At 35.3% G+C, this 27,999-nt stretch overlaps 1 protein-coding gene and 1 long non-coding RNA gene across 2 annotated transcripts; one reads left to right on the top strand and one right to left on the bottom strand.

The window, feature by feature from the left end:
* Positions 1-8,025: 8,025 nt before the first annotated feature.
* Positions 8,026-26,253, bottom strand: LOC132301617 (cuscuta receptor 1-like). The gene is made up of 7 exons (XM_059798856.1): positions 26,116-26,253; positions 21,512-21,716; positions 21,154-21,309; positions 20,955-21,029; positions 12,213-12,275; positions 11,957-12,103; positions 8,026-11,787 (listed from the first exon to the last, which is right to left on the bottom strand). Exons 1-7 carry the CDS (start codon positions 26,251-26,253, stop codon positions 9,551-9,553), a joined length of 3,021 nt encoding a protein of 1,006 aa, XP_059654839.1. The 3' UTR covers positions 8,026-9,550.
* LOC132300549 (uncharacterized) lies at positions 12,462-17,688 on the top strand. The gene is made up of 5 exons (XR_009480489.1): positions 12,462-12,879; positions 13,028-13,290; positions 13,495-13,669; positions 14,823-14,901; positions 16,975-17,688. It is a non-coding gene; the product is annotated as an uncharacterized LOC132300549 (long non-coding RNA).
* Positions 26,254-27,999: the final 1,746 nt, after the last annotated feature.

Below are 27,999 nucleotides of genomic sequence, written 5' to 3'. Positions count from 1 at the left end.
TACTTGTCCCTTAAAGAATCTAGGGTCGGCTCTGGTCAGTTTACTTACAATAGTTCCCGAAAACTCATAAACCTATTTTTAGGAGATTAAAAAGGTGGGCTTTTTGAAAAAAGAACCTTTTTTTAATTGAGTTTTCAAAAACCGTGAAGTAACTCAGAAATTAGTTTTCAGAAATCGTCTACTAAGCACATAAAACAAAATTCCGTTTTATAAAAACTGAAACAAATTATATTATATGTGTTGTATACTTTATGTCTTTATGTTTAGCAAATTAGCAGTTAGTATTTGATTTTTGATTTAATATATACTTTTTTTTCCCTCTTTTGTTTGGCAATGCATTTTTTATTCAAATGGTAATTTAAATCATATTCTTTCTTGTTTGGCAATGCATATTTAGGATCTCGTGAGGTTATATGCCTTGAACCCGAATCAAATCATTGCATATTGAGGTATCTATATTTTCTTTTAGTAAAACAATTTATTTATTTATTTTTGAAGTTTAGTTTTATGTTGATTGTGGTTCCTATTATTTAGATTTCATTATATCTACAAGAAAATTTGAATCTGGTCAAAAAAATAAAATAAAAATAAATAAATAAGAGAAAAAGAATTGATTTAATCTCAAAAAGAAGCTATTCATAAGTTTTTTTAGGAGCAATACACAAAACAGATAGTTTAGTTGAAGATTTGGTGAATAAAAAACATAGGAATGAGAATGCAAATGAAGAAAATCTGAATGAACATGGAGATTTAATGAATAAAGATCATAAAAATGAGAATCAAAATGAAGAAAATGTGAATGAACATGAAGATTTGGTAAATGAAGAACATATGAATGAGAATGTTCCTTTGAACATTAATGATCCAGAAAATTGGAAAAAGATTGATAAAAAATTGAGAGATATATTAGTTGAAAGAGGTCCTACAAGAGATGCTAAACTTGAAGATTTTCTTAAGGATTCAAAAAAATAGACATTTATGTTCTACATATTACATTTGACACTTGTCAAACGGTAAAAAACACGATAGGAGATGGCTAATCTATTCAAGTTCTTTGGATAAGTCTTTTGCTTTTATTGTAAGTTGTTTAAATATGGCGAAAAACTCATTTGGCAAATGAACGAGTCAAAGACTGTAAAAATCTTAGTGACAAGCTTAGAAGTCATGAGACTAGCCATGAACACATTGTTTACATCAGCAGTTGGATTAAATTTTTTTTTTTTTGATAAGTAAAAATATATTAGAAAAGCGTTCAAATGGGGAACGCGTCTTTAATACACAAAAGCGAGAGACCTAAGGACCAACAGAGTCCAATAGATCAAATAAATCATCAATCGAGGAGCAAGCGCTGCCTCTTACATAACAGAAGAGAGAACGAAGAATATGAGATTTTAAGTTTGCAAGAGACGTTCATTTCCTTTAAAATTTCTGTTATTTCTCTCTCCAAATGCACCACCAAACACAATGTGGGACAATCCTCCAAAAATCACGAGCATGACCAGTAACAAGGCATCTTCTCCAAGCGTTGATTAATTGAAGAGAGTGCTTAGGCATTACCCACTGAATGCCAAAAATATTGAATATGAGATTCCAACAATCAGACGCCACAGGACAATGCAAAAGAATGTGATCCACGGACTCTCCGTCTGTTTTACATAAACAACACCAATTAACAATGGTATTGCCTCTCTTACGCAGATTGTCCAATGTCAGAATCTTTCCTCAGGTAGCAGTCCAAACAAAGAATGCGACTTTAAGAGGAGCTTTAGAGCGCCAAATAGACTTTCATGGGAAATCTTGACCATCGAAATTAGACAAACACAAGAACATGGATCGTACTCCATATCTACCATAGGTGGAGGGGATCCACAAGATGTCATCGCAACCTCTGCCAACATCCTTCTGCCTATACAACAAATCCAAAAAAGCGCATGCTTCTGCCATCTCCCATTCCTGAAAAGAACGCCTAAAACGCACATCCCACGTAACTCCACCGTTATCAATTTGATAACAGTCAACTACGTAAGCATGCTTATTCTCGGCAGTGCTGAAGCGACGAGGAAAGGAAAGGGACAATAACTGATCACCACACCATAAGTCTTCCCAAAATCAAACATACGTACCATCACGAACCTTGAATCTAGTATGGGTGGAAAACACATCCCATCCCTTCCGAATGAATTTCCTAGGGGTGGCAAAATGGGTCAGGAACCATTAACCCGCCCAAATCCGCTTGCCTTTTAATGGTTATGGGTGAACCATATTTAGCTTGAGGGTCAAGATGGGTTGGGTAATTTTTAACCACTTTTTTTTTTTTTTGGATGGAAAATTTTAACCACTTAATTTGAGGGTCAAGATGGGTTAAATGTGGTTAACCATATTCAACCCATATTTCACCAATTACATAATAAACACACAACACACATCTATTTTATATTGCACCCAATTCATTTCTCTCTCTAAAATTCTTTCTCTCACAATCCTCACTCTCTAAATTTGTCTCTTATCAATCCCTTCTCTCAAAGTTTCTCTCTCTAGAAAATTCTTCTAAAAAAAATAAATAATTAAAAAATAAATTTTAAAAAATAAAAAATAAAAAATAAAAATTTTTAAAACCTTCCGAAAAAATAATTTAAAAATAAAAAATAATTAAATTTTTTTAAAAAATAATAAAATATAAAAAATCATTAAAAAAATAAAAAAATCATTAAATTTTTTTAAAAATAATAAAAAAATAAATTTTTTTTAAAAAAAAAAATAAAAATTACTATTATAGTGTTGGGTGGCCCCATTCCCACCTTCCTCCTACTCCTCTGCCCTTTCACGTTATTCCTTACCCCAACCTTTCTTTTGGTGTCACCAAAAACATAAATAATTGAATATGATACTACAATTTTACACATTTCATAGGTTTTTTAATCTTGTACACTCTACCAAACACATTGGGGAATGTCTGACATTTCAAGAGTTTAGATGGGAGGAAATTAAGTTTTTAATAATAATTTTTATAACTAATTAAATTTTCATTATTTTTTTTTTTTTTTAAAACATAAGATAATTTAGATTTTTTGAATTTTTTTACAATAATAATACTGTCTTCTTTTTTCTTATAAGTTTCGTACATTTCAATCCATGGAATAATAATTTCACCACACGTGCTATTGGTGTGACACCACATGAACTCCAATCCACCAATTTGCTATAAGTCCATCAAATTTCAATTGTCAGTTTTCAAATTGAGAAACTATTTTTATTTGCTCAATTTTAAAAATGGTGGAATTATTATTATTATTATTTTTCTTTCACTTTACCCCTTATGTAATTGGTATACTGCATTACATACAATTTCTTGTACTATATATTAATTACCTAACTACTTGAAGAGCACTGAATTCACAATGTTACGTTTCTAATGGAAGAGGAATGTTCACTCTAGGAGTATAAATGTTGGTACTGACAATTAATTGAACAAAACAAAGGATGAAGACATCAAGTCAACATGATTGGGCTGAAAAAAGAAGAAGGTATAAATGCATATTACCTCCACAGTTAAGTTTTATTTTATTTTTGAAATAATTAAGTTGCATTTTCTTAAGACACACATGATGAATAATCAAACATATAATATATGTTAAATCATGTTAACATTTAATAAAAAAAATTTTAAAAAATAATAATTAATGGGTCCACGGGTTGACCCTGGCCATTTTCAACCCGTTTTGAACGGGTTGAATATGAGTCTTGACCCATGTTGACCCGCTCATTTTCAACCCAACCCAAACCCGGTCCAGCCCGCCCGTTTGCCACCCCTAGAATTTCCAAACGCCAACACCTTCGGTAACAGAGACAGGACGAGAGGATCAACCCCCACTCTCCTCTTTAAAGTGACACGAGATAACTCTCTTCCACTGTCTATGATGCTCTTTACTGAACCGCCATAACCACTTCCCCAATAAGGCCCTATTGAATGGGACTAACTCCCGAATGCCTAATCCGCCAAATTTCAAATGTTTGCAGACTTGCTCCCAATTGACAAGATGATACTTGAACTCCTCCCTTCTTCCACCCCAAAGAAAGTCTCTCTGAAATTTTTCGATCCATTCATCAATAGAGCATGGGATTAGAAACAGAGATAAGAAATAGGTGGGAAGAGACGAAAGGGTGCTCTTAATGAGAGTGATCTTTCCCCCCTTCGAAAGATGCTGTTTCTTCCATCCTACCAATCTTTTTTCATACCTATTAATCACCGGATCCCAACTCCCCACTTTCCTAGAGGAAACTCCCAAAGGTAATCCCAAATAAGGAAGTGGAAAATCACTCACTCCACACCCAAGAACTGCAGCTAAGGAGGAAATATCAGGAACATCCCCCACTGGGACAAGCACACTCTTTCCAACATTGATTTTAAGTCTGGATATTGCTTGGAAGCAAGCAAGAAAACACCTCAAGTATCTGAGTTGGGAAACATAAGCATTACAAAAAACCAAGGTATCATTCGCAAACAACAAATGGGATATCTCAATCTGATGAGCAACATCTCTACCGACTGTGAACCCCTTTATGAAACCCAGATCCTCCTCTCTCTTCATTAATCTGCTCAATCCCTCCATAACAATAAGGAATAAAAAAGACGATAAGGGATCTCCTTGTCTCAAACCACGCGAACTCAGAAAAAAACCAGTAGGAGATCCGTTCACAAGCACAGAGAATATGACTGACGAGATGCAAGATTCAATCCATTTTATCCATCTTTCCCCAAACCCCATCCTACGAAGCAAGTAAAGAAGAAACTTCCAATTAACATGATCATAGGCTTTCTCGATGTCAAGTTTGCATAAGACACCAGGAACTCCACTCTTCAATCTAGAATCAACGCATTCCCCTACCATGAGAACGAAATCCAAGATTTGCCTTCCACCAACAAAAGCATTCTGTGACTCTGAAATAATTCCATCCAAAACAGTTCGCATCTTAAAAACAAGGACCTTGGCAATGAGCTTATACATACATCCCACTAAGCTGATTGGCCGAAAGTCCTTCATGTCAGAGGCGTCGCCCTTCTTAGGTATAAGAGTAATGAAAGATGCATTCAAGGAATTCTCAAATGTGCCATGAGAATGAAAATCCTAAAAAGTGCCCATCACCTTATTGCGCACCACCTCCTAACTCTCCTTAAGAAACTGCATAGTAAATCCGTCCGCCCTGGAGCTTTATCCCCATTATAACTGGATAACGCCTTTAGAACTTCCTCTTCAGAGAAAAGAACTTCAAGCCTATCACTATCCAGTGTAGAAATAGCATCGAATTGCAAACCATTAAGTTTAGGTCTCCATCCCAAAGTCTCGGTATAGAGCTGCTGGTAAAAGGAAACAATTCCACCACGCACCTCATCTTCTCTCCACAGCTTTGAACCATTCACACGGATACGCCCGATGTGATTGTATCTTCTATGAGCGTTAGCAAGCCTGTAAAATTTTTTTGTATTGCGGTCGCCTTCTTTTAGCCACAAAGGCCGAGATTTCTAACGCCATGAAATCTCCTCCATAACAGCTAACTCGGCAAAAATTGTCTGACAAGATGCTCTTCTAGAGCGTAAAGACTCCGTATCCTGCCCCAGCTCATCAAGACGATCAGGTTCAGCAATATCAGCCAAAACTCTATTCTTCTTCCATTCAAGATTCTCAAACACCTCTTTATTCCACTTCTTAAGCTTAGATTTGAGAATCTGAAACTTCTTAGCAAGCACATAGCTAGCAGAGCCTGTAAACGTTGCCTTCCCCCACCAAGACTGGACTTTCCCTTGGAAATCCTCGGATCTCAACCGCATATTTTTGAAGCGAAATTGTGTGCGTCTAGATCTCATACCTCCACAATCAAGAACTAAAGGCACATGATCAGACGTGACCCTAACCAAAGCTGGCTGAGTAACATCTTGGAACTTCTTTTACCAATCCCTATAAATCAGGAATCTATCTAGCCCTGAAAGAGTGACTGGATCTCTGCCACTAGACCAAGTAAAAACTGCCCCTTCCAATGGAAGATCAATAAGGAAGTGACCATCAATGAAGTCAAAGAACTGGGTCATCTCCAAGGACCACCTACCCCCTGTGGATCTCTCGAATGGAGACCTAACAGAATTAAAGTCCCCGCCTAAGCACCAAGGCAACGACCCCAATTCCTTGACGCAATTGAGCTCTTCCCAAAAGATAGGTCTATCACAATCAATAACAGGTCCATAAACTTCAGAAAAGACCCAACTGAAATTATCATCATCCATCTGAAACACACATGACAAGGAAAAAAGCCCTTTCCAGAGGTTCGTTCTAGACAACCATTTACGATCCCACTTAATTAGAATTCCACCCGATGTGCCAGAGGCGTTTAACGCTTCCCATTCCACAAACCTTCCTCCCCAAAGACTTCTAACCACTTCATCAATAATAGAAGCCAACTTAGTTTCTTGCAAACATATAACATGGGCATTCCACTTCTTCAGAGCAGCCTTAACCACCCTTCTTTTGTCCGGATCATTCAAACCATGGACGTTCCAAGTAATAATTTGTATCTTCATTGAGAACCAAAAATGATCAATTCTCCTCCTCCCCGCTTCCCACTTCTGGTCTTTCCCCTTTCTTTATTTACCCCATCCTTCCCCTCGTAGTTGACATAGGAAATAACGTTCTTAACCTCATGTTTTGTTTTCCGATGTGATAAATGTTTTCTATTTTTAACAACTTTTGTACTTTTGTGGGTCTCTGTAATTTCGTTTCCTGCCACAATAGCATGAAGAATGGATTGAGTTCGATTGACATCACCCTCTGAAGAGACACCCAGAGCTTCACTAACCTCGCCAATATTATCAAACACCGAGTCCATACCGAAATCAGAAGCTGTCTCTAAACAGTCAGGGTGCACAGTTGCCAAGGGTTCCATTATGTTCACATCAGATTGATCAATATCCCTGGAAATAAGATCATGAGGACAGACCAGTTGAGAAGAAAACTGATCTTCATACTCCTTCCCCTCACTTTCTAGATCATTCTGGTACATATTTAACTGCATATCCATCTCAGTTCCAGGATCATCCGTAGCATCATGAGGATGATTCGCCTCAGTCTCGGAGGGTAGACCATTTAATCCTTTTAGAGCAACAAAGAGTTTAAGTTCGTTGAGCAAAGTCACAGTTAAGTCATTTGTCAACTTGAAATGAAGGTCCTGTCCTACACATACTGTCACCCCATTAGAGCAACCTACACTTCCGGACATGTTCTTTGAAGACAGTGACCCTTCATTCCGCGAGACAATGGCCCCCGAAAAACTCCTCTGTTGAGCCATGCAATCTTCCACACCACCACCGCCATTTCCTAACACTTCACACGAAGAAGGGGAAGAAATGGATCTCTGAGAATGAGAATCAGAACTCAAACCTGGAAAAGGAGAGCGTGCTACCCACTTCTGTTTATCATTGCGAGTCCATTGAGGACCCTGACGACCAACTGATGCACTCGGCTTTCTCCACTTTGCTTTCTCAGTTAAGGACCAGCGAGGTGTAGCTCGCTGTGACGAGGAAGAGGAGAGAGTTTGGGATTGGGCTTGACCCTGTGTTTGTCCTTTAACTGGTCCCAAAGATGGATCTAGGTCATTAAAAAAAGAAATGGACAAGGAGTTGGGTCCTTTACGAACCTGTCTTTTAGTGTGGACTATCCGAGGCCCATGATTAACCAAAGTCAAAACAGGCTTGGGCTTGTTCTTGAGCCCATTCTTAGACCCATAATGACTTAAAGCTTTAGCCGACCTTCCTTCAACACTCGTTGAGCCTCTGCTTGAGAAGGAAACCTAAAGAGAAGCAGCGAATCGGATAAGGGAGTGACCCCCACTCCACAAGACGTGTTCCATGCTCGTGCCGCCCATTCCTCCACTCGATCACATCCCCCAACTTCTTTATCGAAACGACCGGCCAAGCAAGATGAAAGAACCGTTTTCCTCCTTTCGACGGACTTCCCGTCGATGTACAGTGACGGCCCTCGATGAGGAACTGCCGACTTCACATCCCCACAAAGTGAAATTCTTAGAATCTTTGCAATTTCTAAAAAGGATTTCATCTCAGACTAATGAAATCACGATCACCTTGAGATCGCCCCTAGTGACGTCATAATAAATTGTATTTCTATCTAAGCATTTGGATTAAATTGGAAATCAAATTATGAAAAAATGCAACAATCGATAAAAGTGTGGAAGAACAAATCAACAAAGACAGATAATATTGGAGGCAAGTATTACTAAGAATAATAAATGTTGTGAAAACTCTTACTAACTAAAAATTGTTTAGCATTCTGTGGAGACAATGAGAAGCTTTATGAAGAAAATAATGGAAACTTTTTAAACATAATGAAATAGCACATTCGTCGAATTCAAGATAAAGAAATTCATTATCATTGCCCTAGTGGGCCTAGTCACAAAATTCAAAATGAATTTATTCTTCGGATATCAGATGAAATCAAATGTGTAAATCATTAAAAGGGTTTTAGAAGCAAAATAATTTTCAGTTATTCTTGATTGTACTCCGGATGCAAGTCATGAAGAGAAAATGTCACTTATATTAAGATGTGCAAATGATTTAGCAAGTCCAATAAATGTAGAAGGGTTATTTTTAGGATTTTTAAAGGTGGATGATACATTAGGGTAAGGGTTTTTTGATGAACTCGTAGATGCTTAATTTGAAAGATCTTGAACTTGATATTGGTGATATAAGAGAACAAGGGTATGAATTTTCTATGGGCAGAACAATCATCTGTCCCTTTAAGTGCAGGAATTATCAAGAACTAATAAGAAAAAATTCGGAAGGAAGGAAAATTAATTTTTTTGGAAATTTTTTTAAATTTTTTTTTTTTTTTCTAAGAAGGAAAGAAAAGTTAAGGGTGTATTCTATGGATTGCGAGTGTTTGGTTTGTGATTTATTATATCCGATTTTGGGGTTGTTTGGTTTAGCTTATCCCATTCTTGGACAAAACGGGGTTTATTTTTTTTTTGTCCCAAACAAACAAAATTGTACCCAAATTGGACAGAATGGTCATTTTACATGGCTTGTATTTATACTTATTAATTTATTCTACTATATGAGGGTATTATTGTTATTTTAAGTCTTCAGGGACTATTTGCACCAAATCAATTGTATAAGGGTGTTATACACTAGACAGAACTATTTTGCACTATATCGATAATGGAGGAGTTTTTTTGCACTACACATTTTTAAATATTGGCATTTTTCATTGTTACATATTCCGTGTTATTGGAGCAAAATCATTATTAACCGGTTGATACAAAACTTAACCAATAGAATCAAATGCAGTGTACGTAAAATTAAAGTACTAACAATATAGTCTATGGAAGAACATAGAAATTTTGAATTACTAAATTATTATTCAATCAACCAAATAGGTTTGGTAATAACTACAAGATGTTATTTATTTTGAGCTTGAAAGCAGCACTGAAAAGGAAGGAAAAAAAAAACAGAAAGGGTTTACATATAACCACCATAAGACACATATATCTAATTATTTCCCTGACAAAATACCTTTCCAAAATTGTCCCGAACAAAGTAGAAGCAAGAAGTGACACACACCTCAATTAGATGAATCCATGCCCGCCTCCAGTAGGGATTGATGTAAAAAACAACAACAATCCCTAAGAACATAGTGATGTAGGACACTGTGAAGCACACATAGAAAGATTCCATGTCCATGAAGCCATAATTCACTTCACTGCTATTCATGATGACTCTCGGTGGTTCAATGGCGGTGCAAGTTCTTGAAACTGGTGGTCCACAAAGAAGTGGATTTCCGATGTAGCTACTGTTATCAAATGTATCGAACTGGGGAGAATTTGGACTCCGTGGTATGTTGCCCGATAGGTTATTGTATGACACATTGAACGAGGCTAGAAAGTTTAGCTCAGTAAGCTGTGGAGGGATTTTCCCACTCAAGTTGTTGAAGGAGAGGTCTAAGCTCTCTATGCTATCCAGGTCTGAAAACGTTGTTGGGATGGTTCCGCATAGGCCATTGTGAGACAAGTTAAGCGATTGGATTCCGCCTAGGCTCCCAAATTTATGTGGTATGTGGCCAGTCAATTTGTTGCAGGAGAGATCAATTGCTGAAAAGAGTTGAAGATTGATTCCCTTGTAAAAACGGATCGTTCCTTTTATTGTGAACGTTATGTGTGTATTTGGACCATCATATTTACTTAAATCTTCAAATGGGTTGATTTTTGATGTCATTTTCAGATCGCCCAAGGGTAATGTTGTGAACTGTAAATATGGAAGTACTGTGGCAGTATACCACGGTATAGCATTCCGAGGTGATCCATGAAAACTGATGTCACTCAAACAAGGAGGAATACGACCAGAAAAGTTATTATCAGAAAGATCAATCAAACTCAAATTCGACAAGCGGCATAAATTGATAGGGATCTTGCCCTCAAAGCGATTATTTTTTAAGAGAAGACGGCTCAAACTAGAAAGGGTTCCAATCCAGTTCGGAATGTGACCAGTTAAGTTGTTATAGGAAAGATCTAAGGTCACTAATGAGCTCATGTTGTCAAATGCACATGGCAATGGTCCTTGCAGCCTATTTTTAGATAGAAGAACATGCATCATATCTGATTGGTTGAAGCACGAAGGTACAGTCCCAGTAATATTGTTCTCAGAGAGGTCAAGAATCCAAAGATCACCAATCTGACAAAATTCAGTTGGAATAGGACCTTGGAGATGATTATTGAACATAACAATCCCCAACAGTAGTGACATACTTCCCATCCACCCAGGTAGCTTGCCTGACAAATGATTATGGCTTATGTTGAACACCCACAAATTAGAACTGTTGGACAAGCTATTTGAGATCTCTGTAAAGTTATTGTGGTCCAGGTATAAAAACTCCAACATAGTCAAGTTACTTTTTCTTGGTAATATTGGGCCTTGCAAATTGTTATGTGAAAGTTTCAAGTATATCAAGGAGAAGCAACCCATGGCCAACTGGCCTGGTATTACATCGGAAAGTTGATTATAGGAAAAGTCCAGATACTCCAGAGCGGACAAATCACCTAATGAAGAAGGAATAGGACCTCCAAAGCCATTTTGAGACATATTTAAGAATTCTAAACTTGGAAAAGCCTTAACAATGTCCTTTGAAATATGGCCATGGAAGTAATTGTTGGAGATGTCCAGTGCTAGAAGCTGTGTCTTTGGAAGGAGTGGCAACTGAAAATGTCCAGTGAAAGAATTATCTGGTAAAAGAAGTGTAACCAACCTTGTATTGTTATCAAACAACCAATTTGGAAACTTCCCCTTGAAGTTTATCCGAGAGAGCTCAACTTTTTGGAGGTCGTTTTGGTAGTAGAGGAAGTTGGGAAAGGCTCCAGTAGTATTTTGGACATTGCCAAATTCACGATCAGATAAACGGATGCCAACTAGTTGAAAACTTGGGACTGCCAAGGTCTGATCAAACTCTGTGTCGACCACTAATTCATTGTTCAGGCTGTCAATGACCTTCAGTTTTGAGTGGTTGAAAAATGATCGAAAGGAGATTGGGATTTTGAAGTAATTGTGTGAAAGGGCAAGGTATTCAAGAGAGGTAAGATGAATAAGTGGAGATGATGCAATATTCCCAGTAAAATGATTGAAAGAGAGATCCAACAACCGAAGTGATGTCAAGTTTTCCATGCATCGAGGTAAGTCACCCTCTATTTTATTATCTTGCAGGTCAAGCTCCTGAAGATTCTTCAGTTCACAGAGCCCTAAACAATATTAAAATTAATTGATTGGAATTAACTTGGCTGAACTAACATGTTCATATACATGGCAACATAAAAGAACTTTTGTGTGTGTGTGTGTGTGTGTGTGTGTGTGTGTGTGTTTGAGATAGAGAGAGGAGGGCAGTTGTCTAATGTTTTATTCTATCTTTACCTGGAAAAGGTAAGGTGCCGGTCAGTCCACAACCTCGTAGTGACAGCACTTTAAGAGAAGTCATCACTTGAATGCTTGGTAGGAAGTCATTACTGAGAGTAGCATAATCCAAGTACAAGTTTTCCATATTCCTAAGCTTTTGCAACTCTGTAAACACGGAACATAAGGAGACGCTCCGGAGTGACAGAAATTCAAATCTATAAGATTTTAAAATAAGGAACATGCTGTAATGAGAGAATCGTGACTTTAAATTTACCTTTGCTATGAATTGTTATATTCCTCACTCGTATCATAGACAGTGTCTTCAGTGATGGAAGTCCTAGCAGAAATGACAGATCATTGTTTAACTGATTATAACTCAAATCAAGGATCTCTTTGAACCCTTCATAGGAAACAAAAACAAAATTATCTAGATTACTCAAACGATATATACGACAATAAATTAGGTATTTACCAGCGTTTTTTTTAAGACCGCTGGCAATTATCTACTTTAACCAGCGTTTGGTTAGAAAATGCTGGTAATTGCAAAATTTAGTGAAATTTTTTATTGCGGGAAAATTTGGCGCTCCAATATTATTTCGCTCTAATATTATTTCGCTCTATATTTGCTAACTTTACCATTTGTTTCTAACTTTACCATTTTGCTAACTATTGAAGCCTTCGACCATGAATCTGTTCTGGCCGTCTCTCATCTGCTCTATCTCCATTTCTCAGCTGCAAGAGCCGTTCTCCTTTACTCTGTCTGTTTCAGCCCTAATCGGGCCCCCTTTCTTATATCGAAGCCTTCACAACGTTTTTCTCTCCTCTACTCTCTCTCTTTCTTCCAACAGTCTTCGACCATGAATCTGTTCGTCGAATAAAGAGACAGGGAGAGAAAGGCATATCACAAACTCTCTCTTCGCTGATCTCCATATATCTGCAGGGTTAGTATTTTAATCGTTTTTTTTTTCTTTCTAAATCTATACATATATGTGTGTGTGTTTTTGTGTATTGATCTGTTGTTTAATCGATTCCTGATTTTTTTTTTTCATTTGATGAATACATGACTTATCTATGCGATTTTGATGTTAGAGTTGGGCCAGAGGAGTTCAATTTTTGAAGAGGATGCCTACGAACAGGCTAGGGATTTCAATTTTGTTGATGTATTTATGAAATTAGAGTTGGGGCTTTGATGTGTAGTAAAAAATTGGGGTTAGGGTGGGGTGGCGACGCCGGTGAACCAGGTGTGGCAAGGCATGAGTTTCAGTGAAGCTCTAGTCTTCCGGCAAGGTATGAGTTTCAGACAGAGCAACGGTGGCACCGGAGGAGGAGACTCGAGGATTAAGAAGAGAAATGTAAGATTCTTCTACCTATTTCTATTTTTGTTGGTCTAAGTTACGATTTTTAGATCTTTTTCATTTTCTGTGCGGTTTCAGTCTAGCATATTTTATTTTATTTTAGTATTTATTAATTTATTTTTTTATCGATAACATTTATACAAATTTCGCTAAAATATATATATGTGTATGTATATATGTATCATTTTCTGTGCATATCAGCCTTGCTGATGTCGGAGGAGAAGTCCAGAATTGCCACCGCCATACATCCCAGCCCTACACACCTCAAAAGGCCTAGGGTGCGCGCTCTCTCTCTCAACACAACACTAACATCACCTAACTGTAGGAAAATATCACATGTTCACTGATTGATAAGTGAAACAGAATCGCAAATCAGGTAAGATTTTCTATCTTCTGAATTTTGGGTCTCATTCCAATTAATATTTATATGCAAAAGTGGGTCCAGAATTGGTTTGTTATCAACCCCAGAATTTTCTATTTTGTTATATTATTGCGAAATTCGTCACGGAGAAAATTAACATGCAGAATTTTTTTGTTTGATGGACTTGTTTTTTAAGATTCTTACGGAATTGCAGAGAGAGAGGAAAGAGATTCATTTGGTCTGGGATATTTGTGGGTTGCTGCATTAGAGTCTAGGTTTGTGTATATTGTTTTTTGAGGTACATGGTGGCGCTGGAACATGCAACTACAATTTGATACATCCCTCTTTGATATATATATATATATATATATATATATATATATATATATATTAGGGGTTTTAGGTTTATAATTCTATCAATTAATCCTTTGATTTAATTGGTTCCTTTTTCGGAATTTCTGTCTGCTTATCCATCAATTAATGTGTTTGCTTTTTTGGATATATATATGTGTGTATGTGTGGGTGTGTGTGATTCCCTTTTTCTCAGTTAAGTTGATCTTGCAATGACAAGGTTAATTTCTGGATTAATTTTGATGTGCTCTATCTTGATTTGATATTTAATTACTTTTGCTTTCATTTTGTTGCAACTGTGCTATTGTATATACATACAGACATCCATATTTCATATTTAATTACTTGTGTTTTATTTTTTGATTTTCTTTTCCCATCTGTTAAAAGGGATATATTTATCTTGAATGGATGAATGTTTTTAGTGAGTGATTAAAGCCTTCTTCTCAGTCTAAACTGATCTTGCAATGAAAAGGTCAATTTGTGGTTAAATTTTGATGTGCTCTATATTGATTTCATATTTAATTACTTTTGCTTTTATTTCAGAAATTAAAATTTTAACTGATTAATTGTGTGTGTTGTTGTATATTTCTTCCTTTGTGCCTTTCGACCAAAAAAAAAATATATATATATATATATCTTCCTACGTTCTTTACATATTCAGCCAGTATTTTGCTCAAATCCAACTTGAAGCTAAGTTGGATTTCTGTCAGGGTCCATATGCTTGGAGTTCCATTGCAATTGCTATTAGTAGCTTGTGTATGAACTTTTAGTGGCTTATGTTAATCTGCCTAAAATAGAACTTCTGGTTTAATTTCAGGGAAGAGTTCTGATTTCAATTCTTGATGGAGGAGAAGGCTACTGCAATTCAACAAAGTAACAGGCTTTGTCAGGAACTGGTGAGGGATTCATATATGACTTCATTCTATACTATTTTATATTCTTCTTTATTATTTTTCTTATAATTACATCTTGCATTCATGAGTTTTTAAGCTGGAATACTTCTAATGTCCTTTCAACATGATATCTTTGTCTTCCCTGCCTCATGTCCAACTTATCTTTTTCAGTCTTTGGACAATGGTGAATATAACAATTGTTATCCTAGCCATGTTCAATATCACTTATATTACATAGGTATGGTTCTTGCAAATGCAATTATGTACAAAAAAAATTGTCATAATGTTGTATAAAATTAAACTGTTGATGCAAGATCATTTCAGAGCATAAAAATGCATTGTTCTGTTACAAACATTTTCAAATGGAACATATTTCAAAATGATGCACATGTTCTGTTGGTAAAATCATGGATTTTCAAGGATTACTTCTGACTCAAAACTTCTTAAGGCCACCTAGTGTAGCAAAGATGATAACAAATAAAAGAATCCATTTTAAAGTTTGCAAGATCTAAGAGTGAATTCACTCTGTTCAAATAATGTCTCTTGTGAAGAGTTGGCTGTGTAGTTAGTTTTCTTTATCACCTGTACTAAAAGAACTTGTGCTCACTTATAGTTTTAGGCTTTTGTGCTAAGTGAATACCAGATCTGCTCGGCAATCATATGACATTCATCCAAGTTGATAACTTGATATGATTTGAGGGGGTTGGTGTTACTCTCTTTTTTATTTTTATATATATATATTTTTTTTGAAAGTGATAAAAGTTGACCCAATATCACCTAATTATTTTCATTGTATTTATATCGATTAAGAATAAAGAATGAACAATTGTGTTCCAAGGTTATTCAGTGGAATGTGCTTTCCAAGTTGGGATAGTTTTCTAATACATCTCTCTTTGACATTGAGCACTAGTTATGTTCTTTTGAAATTAGTTCATTTCTTATTAGAAAATGGTCTTAAGATTTGTGGGTATGAGGTTCCAAACTATGTAGATAATTTCGGATGTTTGACCTCTTTCCTTGAATTTCCCTCAATTTCGGATTGGTAATGAATCAAAAAAAAAAGAAGAGGAGGAATACAACAAGGTTTAAGGATAGGATAAAATGTTATTCTTGCTTCAAAGCTTTGCTTCTGGTATATAATTTAATTGTTTGTTATACATTACTGTTTCGTTTGAACCATGATTTGAGGGGGTTGACGTTCTTCTGGATTCCTTCTATATATATATTTTTCTTTAATTTAGTTTTGGTAGTGAAAGAAGTTGACCCGATATCAACTATTTATTTTCATTGTATTAGTAGAGAATAAGAATAAAGAATGAACGTTGTGTACTAAGGTTACTCAGTGGAATGTGCTCTTCAAGTTAGGATAGATTTCTAATAACTCTGACATTGTTTGACCATAGGTTATGTTGTTTATATCTTTAAAATTCACTTTAAGCTACCTCCCCCATAGTGTATGTTTCTTCCTTTTAAATTAGTTCATTTCCTATTAGAAAATGGTCTTAGATTTGTTGGTATTAGTTTACAAACAAGGGGAATTTTATGTGTGTTTCTTTTGAGAGGTTTGTATGACCACACTCCACAAGTTCCAATTTTAGCAGACAAGTATTATGGACTTCTTCTGCTCTTTTAGCTTAAAACACTATGAACAGGTTCAGGAACTTCAGCTTTTGTGTATGTGTGTGTGTGTGTGTTTATATATATATATAGAAAAAGGCAGTGGCCGAATGCCCCGTGTCAACAGTTCAAGGAGATGAATGACTGTCATCGTGTAGGGACTGGGTAAGATAAGCCTTTCACCTCTTCCAGTGGTGGTGTTCAAAGAATTCTACCGTTGTTACCATTGTTGAAGAGAGGTCATACCACATTGGCCTAGTTTATTTTGTGATTGTGAAACAAATCCTTATGAAATGCTTGTACATTACTAGAATTAAATTCTGAGACACTATTAATTTCTTTTTCAAAATATTGTTTAAACCAAGTTTCTGTAATTATTACAAGTTACTGTCTTATTGATTATAATTTATATTATTTTATTATTATTTTTATTTTTATTTTTATTATTAACAAATGCAGGTGTTCACTACAGCATTATCTGTTACTAGCAATTTGGATGGTCTTTCCATATTGGTAGGTTAACTTGTGGTTGCCTAAATGTATTACACATTTGGATGGTAATTGTTTTTATATATAAACATGTTTTATAAATGGGTTTCTTTAGGGGAAAGGAAAAAACTAAAAGGAAAAAAAAAAAAAAAAAAAAAAAATGGGTAATCACCAGCGTTCATTAAATGAGCGGTGGTAAAAACTAAATTCCAGCGCTTATTAAAAGAGTGCTGGTAAAGGGTTAATACGAGCGCTCTTTAAAGAGCGCTGGTAAAGGCTTATCACTAGTGGTCATTGATGAACGCTAGGGAAACGCCTTTTTTTAGACTTTCACCAGCGTTTCTGAGCGCTGATGAAAGGCATAACTGGTGTAGTGATAGTTTGGCTTATCTTCCTCTCTAGTTAGTAACCCTGAGATATTTGTGATATTTGTCTGCTTGAACTGTTCGGGATGTAAACTTCTTTCTACTGAATGTTATTGTTGTTAGAAGCAGTGAAGAGGTTGCTTATTGGGATTCGGAGCATGTTACTTCTCTTTTCTAAAAAGGTCAGCCAACTCTGTTGCTCCTTCTCTAGTCCAAGTTCCTTTTCAGTTGAGGATTTATGGTACTGTAAATCTATAAGTACTCCCATTTTATCCTTAATAAATACAGCTTATTTATCAATATATATATATATATATATATATATATATATATATATATAAATTTTTTTTTAGATTCCTTTATTTATTTATTTATTTTGAGTAAATTACACAGATCTTCTTTATGGTTTGTCATAATTACAGGGACCTCTCTTGTGGTTTGGAAAATTACTTGAATCTCTCTTAAAAATGAAACTAATCTACACACCTCCCTTCCGTGAGGGTCAACGCGGGTCAATGACGATTTTTACTGATATAATGTATTTAATACAGTAAAATTCCTATATTATGGGTGGCAATTCGTGTTCATGGGTCGTGTTCGTTTCATATTGATGTAAGGGTATTATACTAAAGAGATAAATTCAAACCCAACCAATTTAATAATCGTATCAAGAATTTTTAATACAAACCCAATCCATTTATTAAACAGGTAAACGTGTTAACCCGTTTAATGACCTGTTTATTAAAATGAGACATTTAATATTTAATCAAATACTAAATAATAAAAAAATTGTTATAATTAACCCAAATATTCAAAATAAAAAGAAAAATCATCAGGCATAGACAATGTTTATGTTGAAATAACTTAACTATTCATAGTAATTGGGTTTAAACAATCAACATATTATATAGGTCATATTCACGATTGTAACATGTTGAGTTAAATGGGTCATAAATGGATTACACAAGTTGAACCCCTCAACCTTAACTCGACACGGTTAAGTAAATGGGTTAATCATGTCAACCCTTTTATGACCCAAACCCGTTTATGCTAAACTCAAACCCTTTTAACTCGTGTTGTGCTCTTGTCGTATTGTCATATCGCGTCGTAATTTGTCACCCCTTGTTACCCTTGGTTAAAGTATACATACATACATACATACACACACACACACACACACGCATGTATGACTGTATAAAATTAGATTATGTGTGTTGACTAAAATTATGGAAATTATGGGATTTTGGAAAGGATTGACAATGTATGGATACCAATCACCTCTAATTTTTGTACATAAATCAAGCATTTTTGGTAAGAACCTAATTTCCCATCAAGGATTATTCATGGAACAATGTTAGATCATAGTTTCTCTTCGGCGAGAACATATCAAACCAGTGAAAACCATAGCCGCCTCAATTGCGGTATTGAACATCCCAACCAAACCCTAGAACTTCTCTGGTTCGAGTCTTGAATATCTGCCGCGAATTCCCCCATAGTAGTCGCCAAACTCCCTTGGAATGCCTCTTCTACCCGCTATAAATTCTTTTCCTAAGCTCGATAACGGAGTTAAAGACATTTACTTCGAATGCCTCCCTCCCAAGGAATGAAGTCATATACCTTAAGATTTATAGGGAATCTAACACTTTTCTGTCATTCATTGCTATAGGCATCACTAGCGGCCGATTATTTCCCCAAATCCTAATAACTCAACCTTCATCAACGGCGACGGAATTGATATGCTCAACGACCGCCGCCGATCACTAAAACTAGTTGGTTTATACGTCTTCGTATTCTCAATTTGTGGTTTGGCATTTATTATAACGACCTACTCCACTACTTGGTATGATATTGTCCGCTTTGGGCCTGAGCCTGCACGGTTTTGCTCTCGAGCTTTTATCCCAAAAGGCCTCGTACCAATTGGAGTGACACACCTACATATAAGCACTTCACCTTTCCCTTACCCAGGCGATGTGGGATTGTGCACCCGTAACTCGCCAGTGTGGTCGCCTGTCAGTGTCTCGCACCCGCCCACGGCACACTCGCCCACAGGGTTATCACAATCCATCCCCGTTGGAGACCCGACGTCCCCGCCAGCACACTTCCGGCTGGGTCAGGCTTTGATACCATTTGTAATAACTCATTCCATCACATGGTATGATATTGTCCACTTGGGCCTGAGCCTACATGGTATGATATTGTTCGCTTGGGCCTGAGCCTACATGATATGATATTGTCCGCTTAGGCCCGAGCCTACACGGTTTTACTCTTAGGGTTATACCTTAAAATGCCTTGTACTAATTGGAGTGACACACCTACATATAAGCATTTCACCTTTCCCTTACCCGAGCGATGTGGGATTGTGCACTCTTAGCTCGCCAGTGTGGTAGCCTGTTGGTGTCTCGCATCCGCCCATGGCACACCCGCCCACAGGGTTAGCACATCTATGGTTAAAGGGGGTGATGGTGGTGGTTGGCGGGGGTGATCAGTGGTGATTTGGAGAGGAGAGAGAAAGGAGTAAAGAAAGGAATTTTAGGCATCTTCTTATCGGATTTGCACCACTGACGCAAATGAAAAAAAAAAAAAAAACTGACCAACAGAGAGCACTCATCGGAACCAATCAACCCAAACAACTTCTCTGGCGATCTCGACATCATCGCTGAATGATAATTGATCCTCCTGTCGGATTCGCATGCCATCTTACTGTCATCGGCTCGTCACCAACCGCATTCACCGATTACTTTTCTCTAAGCCAGTAATCAAGCACCTTTGACATTACAACAGTCTCAAGAGAGAGTTAAGAAGTCATCATTGAGTGTAAGGTTAGTTATTTGAGGGTATTTTAGTAATTTAGATAGGTCCGTTAGTCTATTTAACGGTTCTTCATTAAGAGGGGAGGTCCGTGTACGATAGTTTTATTTTTAGGGGAGGTCCGAGTAATTTCTCAAACCACAGAAAAAGTCTCTGTAATTATGACAAATCATAGGAGAGGTCCGGGTAATTAAGAGTCTGCTTGGTTTGTAACTACGAAAACAATTTTCTATTCTCAGAAAATTGAAAATAGAAAACAATACAAAAATCTCTGATTTGGTTCAGTTTTCAGAAAACTCAGTTATAAAAATAATTATTTTCAGAGAACTATAAAAAATTATTCTCCGAGAACAATTTTCTATTATCTGAATGATATGCAGAAATAGTATTGTGACTGATCATCATATGAAGTAGCTTTTGTCTTGATATTTCAATTTACAACTACTTTTCATCGAAGACCCTTCATGCAATATATTGATGATAGCAGTTGTGACAAGTACCATATTTTATTTTTTTTTCTCCTTTTTCTTAGTTGGTATTCACACACACATGTCTTCACCGAGACTGAAACCCTTAACCTCCCTTTGAGAAGTAGGAGCCTAGTACAGCTAGGTTGCTGACCTGTTAATCTCTGTTATTATTTTTTGTACCTAAAATAATGTTCTATGATATCAAAGACCCAAAAATTTAATTATGGTGGATAACGGGTTTCTTTATTCAATTGGTTAATTAATGTATAATGGTGACTTGAGTTATCCTTTGTTTTCTTGGTCATACCTTCTTTGGCCACAATACTATCAAAACCATTAAAACTTATGTCCAGCTCCTTCAAGTTTTTCAGACCATCAAAATCTACACAAGGAATGAAAGTCACGGAATTAAAGTGCAGTAATCACAATAAACTGATCACCAAGGAAACGTGAAGTGTAATGTCCCTTTCAATTAAGATTGGAAAGAAATTTTACATCAAATTCACGTTGAATGTAAACTTGCCCAATCAAGTAGTTTCCTCTTAGTTTTAGGGCCTTGAGAGATGAAAGTCCATTTAGAGAAGACAGGATGCTGTTATTGAAGTGATTGAAACTCAAATCAAGGATCTGTAGATTGCTCAACCTTGATAGTTTTTCAAAACCTGCAAGAGAAGAAAAAAACAGAAAAAACAAGTAATTTGGCATATATGCATCTTAACTTAACTTTGTTCTGAAAAATCAATTGACAGAAAAAAGGAAAACAAAAAGAAAATGAAAGAAGTAAAGGAAACAATCCTTAAATGTAATCCTTCAATGGAATATCTTATCTTGTATACTATATATGAAGAGAGAAGTTAGGCAGACCTTCATTCTCAATACAGCCGTGTAAAACATTGTGATTTAAATCCAGGCTTATGAGTGATTCGAAGGGAAGAAACACTGAGGTGTTTAAATACCAAGCTCCTAACTCATAATTCCTTTCAGAATTAAGTGAAAGTTTGATGATGCGATGTGTGGTGGCATTGCATTCAACATCTTCCCATTCACAGCAATCTGTGATTTCTTCACCCTATAAATCATCCCATGATGACAAGGAAGAGCCATTTGGGTGGTTGATGGAAGCTTTGAGCTGCAAAAGAGCGATTCTTTCTTGATCCCAACACCCATAACACCCATTCACCAAAACCAACATCAACAATATTAGTAACCTCAATATTCGCTCCATATACTCCATTACTGAATGATTTGGAACACGATCTACTTCTACTATGCCTCGACTTCTTTCCAATGCTTAGAAATTGAATGGATTTGCGTTCAAGTAAGCGGCTCAATTATTGGGGTCCACCCATAAATGTAAAAGACCAAAAAAAAAAAAGTCTTTCTTAATTTTGTTCACAAAAATATAGCATTATTATTTACAAAATGTAAAGAATATGAAAGAAAATAAATTATTTTAATTAATTCACTATTATAACTTATTATTAAGGTGGAATTCAAATGTTTTATAATTTTTTTAATTAAAATATTAGGGTTATTTTTTATATTATAAAAGTGTCAATTTTTTTTTTTTTTTTTAATAGAATTTCGGACAACTATTTAATAATTAAAGTCAACCAAAAGGAAGGTTTGTTGGAAAAGAAAAGGTAAACTTGTGGTGGGAGAGAGAGCAAGACTAAAGGCAGCCATGGCGGTGGACGTCAAAATCTATCAGGAAGTGTTGACTAGAAAGTTTTCTTTTATTGTATTTATTTATTTTGAGAATGTACTTTCTTAATTTTGTTAAAAGAAAAAGATAGCATTCTTATTTAGAAAATGTAAAGCAAATGAACAAAAAAAAAATATATTTTTTAACTAATTTACTATTATACCGTAATGTTAAGGTGAGATTCAAATAATTTACAATTTTTTTCATTAATATGTTAAGGTTATTTTTGATATTATAAAAGTGTGACTTTTTTTTTTTAACTAGAATTTCATGTCAAGGGTAGTCAACTATAAAATAATTGAAGTCAGTTAAGAGGAAGGTTCGTACGAAAAGAAAAGACAAATGTGTGGAGGGAGAGAGAGCGAAACTAAAGGTAACTATGGGTATTGGATGTCAAAATCTATTACGAATTCTCCACTACGAGGATTTTTTTTCTTTTATTTATTATTATTATTATTTTTTGAAATTACCTGCTTTTCTTAATTTTATTCACAAAAAGATAGCATTCTTATTTAGAAAATGTAAAGAATACAAAAGAAAAGGCAAACCTGTGGAGGGAGAGAGAGAGTGAGACTAAAGGATCAATCATGTGCGGTGGAGGTTGGAGGTCATAATCTCTTACTAGAAGTCTTGACTATGTTCCAATATTTTATAATTTTTTTTATTAAAATATTAAGATTGTTTTTGATATTATAAAAGTGTTACTTAAGTCGTTATTATTTGCTTTCAGATTTTTTCTACCATCATCATCAAACCAAACATATTCATTGTCGAGAAGAAAAATAATAATAATACTATCTCTTCCTTTCTCTCCTATTCATTTCTTTTTTTTTTCAATTCCATCAATCCAACAAAGTGAAACTGTTTTTGATGAATAATACTTTATTTTTTATAAACTGCAGATTTTAATGAAATCTATGCTCATCGCCGATATGCTATATGTCCCACTACTAACAAATTTTTTATCATGAAATAGATATATGAGGGGTAAATTTTTTATCTTTGAAGGCAAAGCAAATGAGTTTTATAAGGAGAAAATAATATACAGAAAACTAGGCCGAAAACAAAAGAACCCGGCTATAACAAAACCCAATCACAAGGCCCAACTCCCAAACCATAACTACCCCATCGAATTAAACCTCTCTCTCTATAGACTTAGTCATTGCACTCGATTTATTCATTTGATTGCAGAAAGTTGTAGGAAAAAAAGGCTGAATTAAGTTCTGTTCTCAGCAAAAAAGACAACCTTTTGTCAAGCTAGAAAGCACATACACTCCGCCTAGGAATGTTGTGGCGGTGTTGGACACTCACGTGTCTGGATATAGCTAGAAGTATTCAAAATTTTTTTTTTTTTTTTCGGACACGGCTGAACATTGACACAGCTATGACAAGTTTTGGACACTTTCAAGATACGGCGGCGGGTGATGATGTGATTTAATTTTTTTACTTCAAGATACGGCGGCGGGTGATGATGTAATTATTATTTTTTTAAAAAAAATAGGATTTAATGCAAATTAAATTATATTATGGGTTAATTAGAAAAACAATATAAAATTTAAGAAAGCAAAGATAATAAATATCTAATTTTAAACTCCAAATTAGTGACTTTATTCATGATTGTATGGATAAAATAACTAAAGATTAATTTTTTTATTATATATAATAATATATTATATTCTTATTTTTTATAAAGATGAGAGGCTCACACTAGCCAAGGTAGACTGTTCATAATGGAAAAAACTTATCAAAGCAGGATGTCCAATTAGACTGTTCAAAACAGCTGATTTACTCGCACCCTGACCAATTTGTGCACAACTAGAGAATATTTACCACGGACAGTAAAATAAGTATACAACTGATGTTTCAAGTAAAGAGAAACCAAAACAAAAATATAAATAAATAAATTGTGTTAAAAAACTTGTCCCCACATTGTCCATGTAAGTTTTTGGATAAATAATTTTGTGCACAATTAGAGATTAATTTTTTGGATTTAGCTTCCTTATACAGTATGTGAAGCATAACAAATTAATGAGCCACGAAGCAAGGGTTTGTATTATAGTATTATCAATATTTACACCATTAATAGCCTCTTAAATCAGTGGTAAAATGCTACGGCAATCAAGCATGAGAATGTAGGTCCGAATCCTAAGAACAACCATTTTGTGTATACCCCTCCAGCACCCTCGATTAACGGGGACTACATTAGGTAATGACCCTATAACCCTAGTAACCATCTTCAAATCTGGCTGCATGCCAAGACAAGTCATTGTTTACATCAACAAGAAGACACGGTGACAAATAAGTAATTTATCCATTTGACCCTCCAACCCTTCAGGGTGTTCTTCCACAAGCTTACACCAAGATTGTTAGAATCGAGATTCTACGTAGGATCGATGAGGGGTTCATAGGATTAAAATCATAGGATTGGATCGAGAATCGTAAGATTCTATTAAACTATTAGAAAAATAACTTAAACTAATTTTCTAAATCAAACATTTTCAATATAAATAGAGAATAAGGCTAAATAACCAATTCAGACCCACCAACAAAATTAATTAACATTAAAAGTATTAAGACACGTGACAAATATTAAATATTAGTTTCTTGATTTCAACAAAAAATCATCATAACAATCATGCAAAAACGTAAAGAAGAAATTAAAGTAAAGCCTAGTATAGAGAGAAAAATACAATTTATTTGCCTAATTTTTTGAGCAATTTAATTGAAAATTTTAGTTTTTGGTTAAAAAAAAGAACAAAATGAGATAGAAAGAACAATGGAAAAAAAATTGAAGTCTTTCTTTATTTTTGTTTCAGAATTGACAAAGAATAGGTGAAAAAATAGAATTCTTTATGTTCATTGTACAGAAAAAGAAAGAAGAAAAGAGAAATTAAGAAGAACAGAAAAAAATAGAGGAAATTTTGGAAATTTTAAACGATACCTTTGAAATTCAGAAGAAAAGAGAAATTAAGAAGAACAAAAAAAATAGAGGAAATTTTGGAAATTTTAAATGATATCTTTGAAATTCAGAGTCTACATTTGATGTTTGTTTCTTTGTTTTTATTTTATTTTTTTAATGTAATTAGGCTAAATAATTGGATTTTATTTTTAAAATTATAAAATCCATTAGAATAATAAAATATGTGCTATCCAGAAAACATGTACTACATTTGACGGAGTACATTTTTTTTTTTTATGTCCAGAAAACAACACAAAAATAAACTGAACTTTGTTTTTAATGGATTTTATATTTATTATTCTAATGGATTTTATATTTAGACATGCTCGCTTTTGGCTAACTTCATTACGTGTCCTATGTCATATGTTATTTTGGTACAAATATATTTGATGGAAGGTTCAATTGTCCGAAATGAATTTCCCAATTTTTCAACATCAAAATTCTAGTTGGCCATTATATATGACAAAAAAAAAAATTAAATTATGAAAACATTTTGACAGGGGCTTAACTATAACTCGAAATGAGACAAATAAAACCTTTGATATCTCGTTTAACTTTATATATCAAATTTGGTGCGATGAACAATAAATATATATATTAAAAAAATTCTTAAATGATATTTTTAAATTCACCATTTTTATATTTTTAAAACTTAAAAAAATTATTTCAAATTCACGATGCAAATACAACTAGATCAAAAGATCCATTCACCAAATCAAGAAATTCAACTACACAAGCATAACAATCAACAAATTCAATCAATTCAAATTTCAAACAAATAGCATTGGTTCATATCAAGCTCACCGTATTGCCGAGAGCAACAATGTTAAGGAACGTGGAAGGTCGCCTCGAAGAATGCTCGTCCATGTCTTCATCGGCAAGCAAAGCAGTTGCTTGTCGCATCGAATCGGAAAGTTTGGCCAATTCTTCGATCGCTTCCATTGATTCGCTTAATCAACGAATCAAACGGAGAGAGAGAATTCTGATCGAAACCAAAAACAGATCGAAGAAGAGAGAAATAGAAGGAGAGCACAAGTTGAACTCCAGATTAAAGAGAGATTTGGAAATGAAATAACTGTTGGGTTTATTTCCTTCTATATGGAGGAAAGCCCAAGTGGGTTTTATTAAAAGCCCAAAGCTCAGCCTTTAGGGAAAAGAAAACCCTAAGGAAGTTAGTATAAAAAGAGAGAGAGGTTAGCCGCAAGTGAAAGAACAAAGAGAAGAAAAACGCAGGTTTTTCCATTCTGCCCAGGTTTGATCAAACGTCCGATCCTGCTTCGTCCGTGGTCCGATCAAGCTGAAATTTAGAGGAGAGGTTCATGACTCAGTGACGCACAATCTGAACGGTGGAGATTAGATTTTGAGCTCGGGAACAGTGATTCGTGCCCGTAAACAGTAACTGGGTTTTGGTAGAAAAACGCAAGTTTTTCTATTATGCCCAGATTTCATCAAACGTTCGATCCTGCTTCGTCCGTGGTCCAATTGAGCTGAAATTTGGAGGAGAGGTTCACGACTCAATGAGTAAAAATCTGAACGGTGAAGATCGGATTTTGAGCTCGAGAACAGTGATTCGTCCCCGTGAATAGTAACCGGGTTTTGGTATTTTTCTCTCCAATTCTCTTTTTTTTTGCCAAGATTGTTGCTATCTTGATGAGATGTTTTGTAGTCTCTAATTGCGATTAGAGAAGACTTTGTGTACCCATTATTTGGTTGATAGTGGAGATTTTAACTGGACTAGGTCCCGTGATTTTTCTTCCTCACACTGGGAAGTTTTCCACGTAAAAAATTGCTTGTATTCTTGTGGCTTGGTGTGATTGATTTGTTCTCTATTATTTTTCAGCACATATAAAAGTAGAGATATACTATATTTGCTTATATATAGGGAGAAGAATTATTCTGCTGAGTTTGTTTATTGTCATCTCTCCCAACAAAGTGGTATCAAAGTTCTAGGTTGACAGATTGCCAGGTTGGCAGTTTGAGTTATGGAAGCAAATACGAGTAGAATGATTAATTTAAATGGTTCAAATTATCACATATGGAAAGGAAAAATGGAGGATCTTTTTTATGTGAAAGATTATTACATACCGGTGTTTAGTGCTGAAAAACCAGAAAACAAATCTGATGTGGAATGGACTTTGTTACATCGACAGGTGTGTGGGTATATCAGGCAGTGGGTAGATGATAATGTTTTGAACCATATTAGTGGAGAGACACATGCACGTTTTCTATGGAGTAAGCTTGAACAACTATATGCTAGACAGACTGGAAATAATAAATTGTTTCTGATTAAGCAGATGATGGCTTTGAGATACCAGGACGGGACTCCTTTATCTGATCACCTGAATACATTCCAAGGAATTATTAATTAGCTGGCTGGAATGGGTATTAAGTTTGATGATGAGATACAAGGGTTATGGTTGCTTGGTTTATTACCGGACTCGTGGGAGACGCTCAGAACTTCATTGTCTAACTCCACTCCAGAAGGTGCAATCACAATGGATATGGCCAAAAGTTGTTTGCTAAATGAAGAGATGAGAAGAAAAACACAGGGATCCTCTTCACAGTCAGAGATCTTGGTTACAAAAAAGAGGGGGAGAAGTAAGAGCAGATGTCCGAAGAACAGAGATAACAACAGAAGCAAGTCCAACAAGTTTGCAAATGTTGAGTGTTATCATTGCGGGAAAAAAG

The sequence above is a fragment of the Cornus florida genome, unplaced genomic scaffold (genome assembly GCF_030987335.1).
Source record: "Cornus florida cultivar Cherokee Brave unplaced genomic scaffold, ASM3098733v1 CherokeeBrave_3.0.0_Hap2_Chr03, whole genome shotgun sequence".
NCBI lineage: Eukaryota > Viridiplantae > Streptophyta > Magnoliopsida > Cornales > Cornaceae > Cornus > Cornus florida.
This window is presented reverse-complemented; position numbering and strand designations above follow the sequence as displayed.